Genomic DNA, 12565 nt, shown 5'->3' with positions numbered 1-12565 from the left:
GTTTAGGTTCTTCCCCATCATGGAGACGCAGAAGATGATGGAGGCTGGTGACATCTGGTACCAGCTGTACCGCCACGTCCAGTCTAACTACTCCTCCTTCAAGAGTGCCTTCCTTGAGTTTGATGGGGTAAGTTTACGACTGTACAATAGACCTTGTACTGCAAACAAATATTTGACTATCGACATTCTGTATGTTCTTATATAAGGACAGGGCTGGTGTAAGGCTACAGTTGGTTGGTTGGTTGGTTGGTTGGTTTTTTAACGCCGCACTCAGCAATATTCCAGCTATATGACGGCGGTCTGTAAATAAACGAGTCTACCAGACAATCCAGTGATTAATGTCATTAGCATCGATCCACGCAATTGGAATCGATGACATGCATCAACCAAGTCAGCGAGCCTGATCACCCGATCCCTTTAGTCGCCTTTTACGACAAGCATAGTCACCATTTACGGCAAGTATGGGTTGCTGAAGACCTAGTCTATCCCAGAATCTTCACGGGTCTCTAAGGCTACAGCATATCACTGATACCATTAGGGACGTTTGTAGAAGCTGTGTTACATTCTAAATTATGGATATTGGATGTGTAAATTTGTTTGGATTTAGAAGTGGTGCCTAAATTTTTAAAGGAACCTTGGGCAGATGCATGGTTTTGAAACTGATTCCTGTCACTGTAGGTTGTATTGACTTGGGGAAAAAATGTGTAGAAATCTGTTCACTGTACATTTGAAATTGTTTGTGTACAGAATCGGAATGGGCGGATCACAAGAAAAGAGCTGCGGCGTATCATCGAGAAATTTGCGTTCCGCCTGGATGAGGAACAGTTCAGGAAAATGATGGTGACGTTAGATCCTCACCACAGCAACAGCATCTCCTACCACAAGTTCCTCGACTTCTTTGAGGAGAAGGAAACCATGGTAACCATTTCTATAAGAAACAGTTCTAAATGGATTGACTTGTAATTTTTGTTCCCTCAACCTGTGCTGTTTGTAAGAGGCAACTTGTCTGGTGGTCAGACTTTGTGACTTGGCAGAGAGCATGACGTCACACCCCGACTGAAACCAGTGTACCACATTCGACATAAAAAGCGCCCAGAGCGCTCTCAAAATTAGAAATAGGGGGCTCTTATTAGAATATTATTTTGGTGAAAAAAACAGAGTTGAAAGATCAATTTTGAGGTTTATGCTGGCAGCCTGAAATGTTTATGTACAACAGATATATTTTTCCAGAAATTAATTGCCCATAATTCAGGGTGCATATAACACACGAGTGCGTATTATATGCGAATAAATAAGTCTTGTGTACATTGATCAATCAGAAGGGGTGCTAAATGGGATTGTTCACTAGCCAATATATTGGCAAATATCGCCGTGGGGGCTTATTAGAGTGGGGCGCTTTATTACGTCGAATGTGGTAACTATTTCCGTGAGGAAAATTTGAAATTATTTGACTGATAACTTTGTTACCTCAACCTAAGAGGAAACGTAGTCTTGTGGTCAGACAGTGAAATCATGACATGTAGGGCTGGGATGGGTAACTCGGGTACTCGGGTTGGGTGGGTACTGAGTCGGACCCAGTACCCACGGGACTACCCGGACCCGTAATAAGTCACGTGATATATTGTTTAATGACAAATAATATCTAAAACTCTATGGTTACACACCAAGTCACTAATATTCACATTTCTTTCTGACTATGCACCCATTCCTTCTGAACTTTATAGGTTTGAATAAAGATATAACTTCAGTCAACTTCAGTGTATGCATGACCAGATCGTTTTATGCGTGTATCTAAATACATTTTACCAGGGCTACGGCAAAACTATTCCCAATCGGACATTTAACACCCAGGTCTTGAGACATATAATGGGTATCTGGGTAGAGTCAGGTAATAGCGTGGTGGGTACCTTGGTAGTAAATTTGGACTCATCCCAGCCCTTATTACATGACACCCCTACAAGGGACTCTGATCGTATTGCCGATCACTGGATTGGCTGGTCGGGGCTATGCTTGGTAGTGGGAAAAAAATATTCTCTTACTAAGGGATCATCCATTCGATTTGTATGGGTCAGAGGATTTAATTAGTATTAGTATTAATGTTTGGGAATATTTGTCAATCGAAACATCTCCCCACAGAAATCAAATGGATGCTCCCTAACTAAAATCCAAGGCCCTCTGAGAAATCTGCCTCTAGGCCATACATAATATACGTGTCAAGGATACGTTTTAATCTTGACCAGGACCAGTTACTGATGAGTGAGTGAGTGAGTATGGTTTTACGCTGCTTATAGCAATATTCCAGCAATATCTTGGCGGGGGACACCAGAAATGGGCTTCACACATTATACCCATATCAGGAGTCTTCAGCATGACGAGCTAACACTTTAACCACTAGGCTACCGACCGCTCCCAGTTACTGATGAAGATAATGATGTATTCTGCAGTTCAGGAATGTGTTTCTGTTTTCAGGAAGGACACAAGTGGTTAAACTCTTGTCACAGAGTTAACGAGCACCAGCAGCCTGCAATATTAGCATGGGAAACTGTAAGTTGGTTTTATATGTATGTGTGAATCTGTTGTCTGACAGAGTGTTGTCTGTGTGTGGCACAATCACATTTCATCACATTTCATCACATTCCTGTGTTTGTTGTAAAGTCACAAACGTCACATCTGCTGTTTTGATGATATTTTCACCAGCCGTTTCTGCTGTGATTATTCCTATTAAAAAACGTCTTAAGTTTTGTTATGTAAAATTATAAAAAGTATTCATTCTGAATTAATTTACTACAAGATGCAATATGGATGTTAGGATTTACTTACGGACCCAGTGATGAAAAATGTTACAAAACTAGAACACAAATTGAAGTCCTATTTTCACTGTTAATTTCTTTGTGTTTTTTTCCGTCATTTCACCCAACCAACTTCCAAGAAATAAATTTTCATTTTGAGATTTAATATTCATATAAATGCGACCACCAACCCTGTCATTTTGAATGAAAAAAACAGTAGACCAAGTGATAATTTGAAGGGCTATATGTAATAAATTTGTTTGGAATTTAATTAACTATGACACTAAAAAGGGATGTCATGATAAATTGAAATATCGATATACATGTATTGCTCTTGGTAAGCACTTAAAAGTCAATAAATCGATAGTTAAATCAGTTTCCGATCAATAGTATGGATTTAAATTAGGAATATCGATAGTTTCGATTGTCGAACAATATCAATTATATACACGCAATGCGGTTCAAATTTGTTTTTCTTTTGATCATGAGTGGTAGTAATTTAACAATGGTAATGTGGAGGCTTCTTTTTCTTAAATTATCAGGGTAAAGAAAAAACACATCAGTCATATCTCAAACTTTACTTTTTATTTGTTGTTATGGTTATCACATTCAAAGGAAACTTCAGTTCCAAGGTTTAATTCAACTCTAAAATCCATCTAAATTGATACACTGAAAACTATTGATATTTATCGCAATAGTTTCTTTCAATATCAATAGTTATCGCAATAGTTTCTTTCAATATCAATAGTTATCGCAATAGCGATTTCCAGACCAATAGTCACCCCTACTAAATAAGTAATGTAATATTATCACCTGAGAAAATGACCACTGCATGACTTTGGATGATTTTCTGTTCAAACTGACGAAGTTATCTTTCACTGCAGTTGTTTTGGTTAACACTTTATGTTGCATGAGCACTGTGCATGTTTATTACAGGTAGAAGATTTATTACGGGCAAAGATCTCTGAGCACTGGAAGACTGTAGCCGAGGCAATAATATGTTATGACCGCAGAGCTGAGGGAGTTATCTCCCCTGTCAACTTGAAACGTGTAATTGATGATTATGTTTTACCTGTGTCTGAGGAACACTTTCAACAGTGAGTGCTTGTCTGGATTTTTGTGGTGCTTTTTGTCTTGCAAGTTTACAAACTAAGCATGATGATTGATTTTGTAAAAAAAATTTAATCCCATGTTTTGTCTTGTAAGAGGAGACGTTCCTGTTCTTTTACAGGTTCCTTTGTATGTCAAATTGAATATATTTTACCAATTTTGTTGCAACATGCAATGAAATGTTTTGTTAAAGACACTAAATTTTTAGTGTCAACCTAAAATCTGCTACCGTATTCGACGTAATAAGCGCCCAGGGCGCTCTCAAAATTAGAAATTGGGGCCTCTTATGAGAAAAATATTTTTGTTGGAAAAAAAACAGAGTTGAAAGATAAATTTTGTGGTTTATGCTGACAGTCTGAACTGTTTATATACGACAGATATATCTTTCCAGAATTCAATTGCCCATAATTAAGGGTGCATATAACACATGAGTGCGTATTATACACAAATGAATAAATCTTGTGTACATTGATCAATCACAAGGGATGCTAATTGGGATTGTTCACTTGCCAATATATTATTAGAGCGGAGCGCTTATTACGTCGAATATGGTAGTTGTATTCCTGTGTAAGTTTAAGAAAAATATAACTCAAGCATTGGTCCATTGGTCTCTGTGACATAATCACATATACATTTGCAAAAGCCCTGTGAAGATTCGGGGTTAGAATTGTGGCTTCAGCAAACCATGCTAATCATAAGAGGCGACCAAATGGATGGGGTGGTAAGGCTCAGTGACTTGGTTGATTGCATGCTGTCACATCCTGATTGGGTGGTCAGATTCACAGACTTGGATGATGCATGTCATCATATCCCAATTGCATAGATTGATGCTCATGATGTCAATCACTGGATCGTCTGGTCCAGACTTGATCATTTACAGACCGGGGAAGGTCGGGTAGTGGTAAAAGAGTTTGCTCGTCACACGGTTTGATTCCCAACGTGAGTACAATGTGTGAAGCCCATTTCTGGTGTCCTCCACCATGATATTGCTGGAATATTGCTAAAAGCGGCGTAAAACCATACACACTCACTCACTACGGACCTCTGTCATATAGCTGGAATATTGCTGAGTGCGATGTTAAACAAACAAACAAAACATTTGTGAAAATGTGAGGGAACATAGGCAAATTTTAAACCTGAGAGTGAGATGAAAAAATGTATAAGAAAATAATTGTTTCTTTGAAATGTCAGAAACTAAAGCAGAACCCTCAATGAATCATCTACCCGGGGCAAGGGAGTTAACTCGCTGAACCAGGCTCGAACATAGCACCACCAGGGGCTATTACGAGTTATGTCCCGTCTATCTCCCTCCTATTGACCCATCAGATTCCACTTCTAATATCACTTGCATTTGCTTCAAACAAAATGGCGGCACCCAGCCAAGACGATCTGATCAATAATCAAAATCTATATTGTGATAAAACAGGTCATACTTAACGAAGTGCATCAAATCACGTGAGCACCTTGATTATAAACATGCAAAGATTTGGAAAATATCTGTTGACGACGAGATGGCAAGTATGCATGTCAGTTAACGAAGCAGATGTTGATTTTGTTATGTGGTTTTGATTGGACTATGCATTGTCCAGCCAAAACATAACTCCACAATTCCAGCCTAGTTTGGCAAGAGTGTATACTGGACTTTTAATAGTCGGCTAACTCTCTTGCCTCGGGAAGATGTCAGTGAATAATTGACCCTTTATATACATTGTTATGTACAGTAGCTAAGATTCATACTTTTTTTTAAAGAAAAATGAACAAGAAAAAAAAATGTCTTGAGTTGGAATTTGATATTGACCACTCTGCTGTGCAGTCTGCTGCGTCGCTGCACGGGTCGGTCAGATGGAATGGTCAGCTATGTGGAGTTCCTGCAGGGATTGGACATCGACATCATCCCCGGCGACATCAACGGCCTCAGCACACAGATCAACGACAGTAGTGAATTCACAGAGCTACAGCGCCAGGAGGGCCAGAGAGCAAGGTGAGGTGTCATCAGCAGCTGAAGCAGAGATGTGGCTGTGTAGGACATGGCTGAATTGATTGATAGGCTTTTCTTATAGCTAAACGGATAGAATTATCATTAAACAGCCCGCATGTTATCAGAAATGAGCAGGCCACTGTAACTTGATAATGCCCTCATATTGCTTGACGATGGGCCAGTATCATGCCCGTTGTTATGTGGCGTCATAGGGATAGGGAAAGATGACATCACGTTCAATAATAACGTCATCTGGTTTGTTCTATGACGTTTCAATATTTGTAAAAGTGGGTCAGTGAAATTTGTGTTGATTGCCGTAAATGTTTCAAAACTCATATAGTTGTTTTTTTTTATTTGATAACAAATTCCATCCATTTTAGTTAAATAACGGTAACACTATTTTTCAGGGCATTATCATTTATAAAGGGCATTATCATTTGATCTCTGTTGGTAGAAGGCTTGTGGCACTGGATCTGGACTGCTTCTGCTAGTTTTTATTTAGTCATGGAGGTTGTTGGAGAGGATTTGGATGTTTTCCCAATTGATGTTGTGATTGGGGCAGTTGCTGACGTGGTCCGAGATGGCTGATTTACTGTCTGATTTTATGGTTGAAGTTTTGTGCTCCTTGATTCTGGTGTTGATGGGGCAGGGTGTTTCACCAACATAGGATTGTCCCCAGTTACTGCCAATTTTATAAACTACACCTTAAGGTTCTTGAGGTTTCAAGATGTTTCTGCCTTTGGCTCTTAGAAGCGTATTGAGGAGGTGGAGCTGGAACAAAGGCTGCTCAGCATCAAGTTTCTGGTACGGTGTAAACATGTGTGGTGTACATTCTTTAAACAATTGCTGGCAGTGTTTCATACAGTCATAGGGCCTGAGGGGCGGTCGGGTAGCCTAGTGGTTAAAGCGCTCGCTTGTCACGCCGAAGACCCAGGTTCGATACCCTACATGGGTACAATGTGTGAAGCCCATTTCTGGTGTCCCCCACCGTGATATTGCTGGAATATTGCTAAAAATGGCGTTAAACCATACTCACTCACTCACTCACTCACTCACTCACTCACTCACTCACTCACTCACTCACTCACTCATAGGGCCTGACTACCATGTTCAAGACCTTGTTTGGTTGCTGGTGTTTGATGAATCAGGAATGATGCATGATTGCATGATGCATTTGTTTCAGACAACACATGGCTGATGTTCACGCCTTCAACAGAACGGGCACAATGTCGGCAGAGGAGGTGATAGCAAGGCTCAAGGACAGGCTCAGTCAGCACCATGCTGGCGTCAGGAAAGCCTTCCGCAACTTTGACAAGAGAGGCAGGGGAAAAATATCGAAGAAGGTTTTCAGACAGGTACACAATATTCTTACATCACTCTCAGCAGAGACTCTTGTAAACACTGCATTCGTTTGACTGTTGGCCCTAGTTCACCGTCGGATAGAACAGTTTCCTTTGTGTTGATAATTGAATGGAAACAATATATTTTCCCAAAACTTTGTTAAAAGAGGTGACTCTATAAACATAGTTAGTCAGGGTGCTTTTGTGTCAATATCCATGGATTAACATAGTCCTGAAAATAAGAAACTCAAGTTCTCCAAGTGTTTGGAGGTAAATAATGAAGAGAAACGTCATTGGTACTTAATAATGTTGATATTATTTTGAAAATGTATGTTCATTATAAATGTTAGTTTCAAGTATTTTGCTAAAAATTCCAAAAAATAAATAAAGACTGCAATAAGCTTTATACCTATATCATTTTTTCTATTTTTAGTAATTTTGCTATTGCAATATTCTTTGCAGTTAAAACAAGAAAAACTAACATGATTTTTTATTATCTTCTTTTTTTTATTGCAATAGGCATATAGACAATGTATACACAGGATATTAAAAAAGGCAACAAGAGGCTTTGTGTCCCTGCTTTGGGTTTAACTATGCTGGCTATTTTCTTTCAAACTTTGCAATGCTATCATTCTAATTGTAATACATTTTTCAACTATCATTATATCCTTGATAAATTTTAGAAACATTTCCAAAGACAAATTCCTTGTTTAGTCGAGATATAGGTTCACGTCTTAGTAGCTAAAACATGGTTAATAAGGTCATGCTTCAAGTTAAGTCACAACAGCTTTGCAAAGTGTGAAAGAACTTAATAAGACAGTGTATTTGAGTGGTGCTTAAGTAGTCTTAATGCAATGAATAATTCTAATCATGCACGGATGACAATTCTTTCAGGTGTTGATAACCTTTGGAATAGTGATGACCGATGAGCAGTTCAATGTCCTTGTGTCCAAGCTGGACTTCCACGGCGGCTTCATGAACTACTCCGACTTCCTGGCCAGTTTCGATGACCCCCGCCCAGGCGGTGCCGGGCAGGACATGATGCGGACAGACAATCACCACGTCAACCCCATCAGAGGGGACGAATACGGCATGAGTGCACTCGAAGTTGAGTCCAAACTCAGGGCGAAGCTTAGAGAAAACTTTGCTGTAAGTAAAGCTGAATTTGCTTTGTGTGTTGTGTAAAGGCCAGAATGCTGATCAGTAGGGCTGTAACGAATACACCATGAGGCGAAAACAAGACGTATCATGAGTAATGATTACGAATAATTATTCACGAATACAATAACAAATCAGCAGTTGATCATTAGTGTATATCTAAGAATTTGGGATACAATGACTTGCATCAACCAAGTCAGTGAGGGTGAACGCCTGATCCTGTTAGTAACCTCTTACGAGGAGCATAGTCACCTCTTATGACAAGCATAGTCGCCTCTTATGACAAGCATAGTCGCCTCTTATGACAAGCATAGTCGCCTCTTATGACAAGCACAGTCACCTCTTATGACAAGCATATTTGCCTCTTATGACAAACATAGTCACCACTTATGACAAACATAGTCACCACTTATGACAAGCATGGTTACCACTAATGACAAGCATGGTCGCCTCTTATGACAAGCATGGTCGCCTCTTATGACAAGCATGTTCGCCTCTTATGACAAGCATAGTGGTCCCTTATGACAAGCATGGTCGCCTCTTATGACAAGCATAGTCGCCTCTTATGACAAGCATAGTCGCTTCTTATGACAAGCATAGTCGTCTCTTATGACAAGCATAGTCGTCTTTTATGACAAGCATGGTTACCTCTTATGACAAGCACAGTCACCTCTTATGACAAGCATGGTCGCCTCTTATGACAATCATAGTCGCCTCTTATGACAAGCATAGTCGTCTCTTATGACAAGCATGGTTACCCCTTGTGACAAGCATAGTCGCCTCTTATGACAAGCATAGTCGCTTCTTATGACAAGCATAGTGGTCTCTTATGACAAGCATAGTCGTCTCTTATGACAAGCATGGTTACCTCTTATGACAAGCACAGTCACCTCTTATGACAAGCATGGTCGCCTCTTATGACAAGCATGGGTTGAGTAATCAAGTAACGAAAGAAGGGAACACGGAGTGATTTTCTTTTTCTGAAGGGACAATAAAATTATGTGAGGCGGGGTGTTGGTTGTTTATATGAAAATATAATAACTTATTCATTATGTCCAAATATGTCAATGTTAAACTATGTAATAATTTCTACCATGTACAGGACTTGAGGGGAGCCTTCTACAAGTTTGATGATAATCACAGTGGCAGTCTGAGGAAGAATAACTTCCGGCGCATGCTGGACGCATTCATGTTGGTCATGACGGACGAGGAGTTTGAGAAGCTGTGTAACAGGATGGGCATCTCAAAGGACAGCCGCATCACCTACCAGGAATTTCTGGACCGGTTCGAGGTCCGGGATACAGAAGACGGACACCAGTGGCTTAACTCTGTACACATGTAAGTGCTTCATTCACAAACTCCTCACACTTTGGGTGGGGCGGCCGAGTAGCCTAGTGATTAAAGCATTCGTTCATCGCGCTGAAGACCCAGTTTCGATTCCCGACATGGGTACAATGTGTGAAGCTCATTTCTGATGTCCCCCGTCATGATATTGCTGGAATATTGCTGAAAGTGGCGTAAAACCATACTCACACTTGGGGACTGAAATTTGATATCCTATGAAGGGGGCCTGTGATTTTATTAACAAAAAGAAAATGTCCACCAAAAATTCTTGAAAAAAATAATTATGCTTCAGACTGTTGAAAAATAAAGAAATTTACTTACATTGTTGCAAGGTCATTTTCTTACAATACAAATTACAATACAATCGTTTTAAATGAATATCTAATCTCGATACAAAATCCCAGGGTCCTCCTCTCTTCGCGAATATCAATAAGTCGGTCCCTTAACCGTACCCAACGAAGGTGTAAGCACTCGCTTTTTGTACTGCGTAGTACCAATGCCATCAAATACATATAGTTGTATGACAAATGCTGCATATTTTATTGAAAGGCTTTGTGTGAACTTCAAGTGGATCCCTGATTACAGGTACAATAATGTCCAGCCAGCCAAGCCCTTCACAGCGGAGGAGGCCCATGAGATGCTGAAGGTCAAAGTCCACCGGCAATGGAGTGATCTTGCTGATGTAATCTGTTTTTCTTCAACCTCTGTTGTGTAATCAGCACGACATACAAATATGCCCAGTGTAGAATCTTAGTAGTGAGTGAGTGAGTGAGTGAGTTAGGTTTGACACCTCTTTAAACAGTATTTCAGTTATATCATGGCGTGTCAGCTAAATGTGGGAGGAAAGCCCTTAGTGATGCAGGTCTCAGATGTTTACCACTTTGGTGAAACCCACAAGCATGGATATGGTGCTGACAAACCTAGAAACATAATTGGGGCAAACCAAGGATTCAAACCCACAATCAAAGGTTTCAGAGTACTTCCTGTCTTTGGTTTCTTGACTTTGAGGTATGTTACATGTTATTGACCAGTTTGAATTAAGTATTGTCTAAAGTTGTAGGACCGCCTCTGTGGTCTGTTGGATAGAGCGTCTGCCCGGAGAGAGGAAGGTTGGTGTCGTTTTTCGATCTCTGGGCGCCATTGTAGTTACCCTGTCTGACACGGTCTTGGCAGCATGTATTTCTGTGTTTCTCCTCCTCAGGCTTTCCTCAAGATGGACAAGAAGACAGGGAAGGGGTTGATCCGGCGCCAGCATCTCCGGGAAGTCCTCTACAAGTTTGTCCTGCCCATGACTAGAGAGGAGTTCAAGAAACTCTGGGCAAGGTGGGTTGGGAAGGGGTGTCAGTCAACCAGATTCTGCTGGTGAATTAGTTTCTTTTGTTAGGTGTTTAATGCCACAGTAAGTATGACGGTGCTCTGTAAATGATTGATTCTGGACCAGAAAATCCAGTGATTGACATATTGAGCATCAATATACGCAATTGAAATACAATGGCATGCAATCAACCAAGTCACTGAACCTTACCACCAGATCCATTTAGTCACATTTAGTCACCTTTTGCAACAAGCATAGGTTGCTGGGGACCTACCGTATTCAAAGAAATACGTGCGCCGCTCTAATAAGTGCCCACAGCAACATTTGTTAATATATTGACTAGTGAACAATCCCAATTAGCACCCCATCCGATTGATCAATGTACACAAGACTTATTTATTTGCGTATAATACGCACTCGTGTGTTATATGCACCCTTAATTATGGGCAATTAAATTCTGAAAAAATATATCTGTCGTATATAAACATTTCTGGCTGTCAGCATAAACCACAAACTTTATATTTTCACCAAAATAATATTTTAATTTGAGCCCCCTAAGAGTGTCCTGAAGCTGTAGTATCAATGAAGACAGAGGTGCCTTGAGGATATCTACTTCTCTATTCTTCCAATCCAATTCCGATTATGTTTCTAGGTTTGTCAGCACCATACCCGTGCTCATGGGTTTCACCAAGGTGGTTAATGTCTAAGACCTGCATCACTTTGGGCCCTCCTCCCACATTAAGCTGACATGCCGCAATATAACTGTTCAAAGCGACGTTAAAACCCAATCACTCTCTTTCAATGCAATCTCATTAAAATCAGATCTTAGTTTTCGTTACCGCTAAACAAGGATCTGAGGACATCCCATTAGGGGTCACGTCAGAACGACCTTTCATCCGACCAATTAGAGCGTCGCTTACCAGATCATGAAAGTGACAGTCGAAATGTGATTTCTAATCTTGCAACCGTGAAAACTTTAACACGGGGTATTCCGAATGATAGTTACAGGCTTGACGACTGAATCCATACAATCTAGACCATCTATTAGCCATTCCAGAATGTTTTTTTGTTCCGGTTTCAAACTTTTTATAGAGAATTTGTCAAAATATGTTTCGAAGCGTAGTTGTCAATTTGAAATTAGTGCCGTAAAGCACGAGAAAGCTGTCTTCTGATTGGCTAGTGCGGACTTCTTGTCAGTCATTTCATTGATCGGTCAAAGTTCGTGCAAGGTCGGTCTGACGTGACCCGTAAGGGGATGTCTTCAGATCTTTGTTTAGCGGTAGTGAGAACTAAGATCTGATTTTAATGAGATTGCTTTCAATGCAACGTTTTTGTACCACTTTCTTGATAAAGATCCTAGCATCTGTACTGAAATTTTGCATTGAACAAATAAGAAGTTAAAGTCCATCAACACTGTCTTCATAGAAAGGATTGAGACAACGCAAATATGTGTATCAATAATTGGATCTCCCAAATACCAGTGGCGAAATTTGACCAATTTTAACATGTGAGATTAGCTTTGGATTTCGAC

The 12565-nt window shown here is 40.1% G+C and overlaps 1 protein-coding gene across 1 annotated transcript in view; it reads left to right on the top strand.

Moving 5' to 3' along the window:
* The window catches only part of LOC139475148 (EF-hand calcium-binding domain-containing protein 6-like), a 51789-nt gene that overhangs the window by 27490 nt on the left and 11734 nt on the right, over positions 1 to 12565 (top strand). The window contains exons 12-21 of the mRNA XM_071258403.1: positions 7 to 127; positions 748 to 918; positions 2470 to 2544; positions 3726 to 3886; positions 5713 to 5880; positions 7061 to 7232; positions 8112 to 8366; positions 9478 to 9713; positions 10305 to 10401; positions 10921 to 11042. Of these exons, the coding sequence (XP_071114504.1) occupies positions 7 to 127; positions 748 to 918; positions 2470 to 2544; positions 3726 to 3886; positions 5713 to 5880; positions 7061 to 7232; positions 8112 to 8366; positions 9478 to 9713; positions 10305 to 10401; positions 10921 to 11042 (1578 nt within the window). The remainder of the gene's footprint in view (positions 1 to 6; positions 128 to 747; positions 919 to 2469; positions 2545 to 3725; positions 3887 to 5712; positions 5881 to 7060; positions 7233 to 8111; positions 8367 to 9477; positions 9714 to 10304; positions 10402 to 10920; positions 11043 to 12565) is intronic.

This window comes from Haliotis cracherodii, unplaced genomic scaffold, assembly GCF_022045235.1.
Source record: "Haliotis cracherodii isolate W230 unplaced genomic scaffold, xgHalCrac1.p SCAF_3, whole genome shotgun sequence".
NCBI lineage: Eukaryota > Metazoa > Mollusca > Gastropoda > Lepetellida > Haliotidae > Haliotis > Haliotis cracherodii.
The sequence above is the reverse complement of the archived record's forward strand: the minus strand, read 5'-3'. Positions and strand labels throughout refer to the sequence as shown.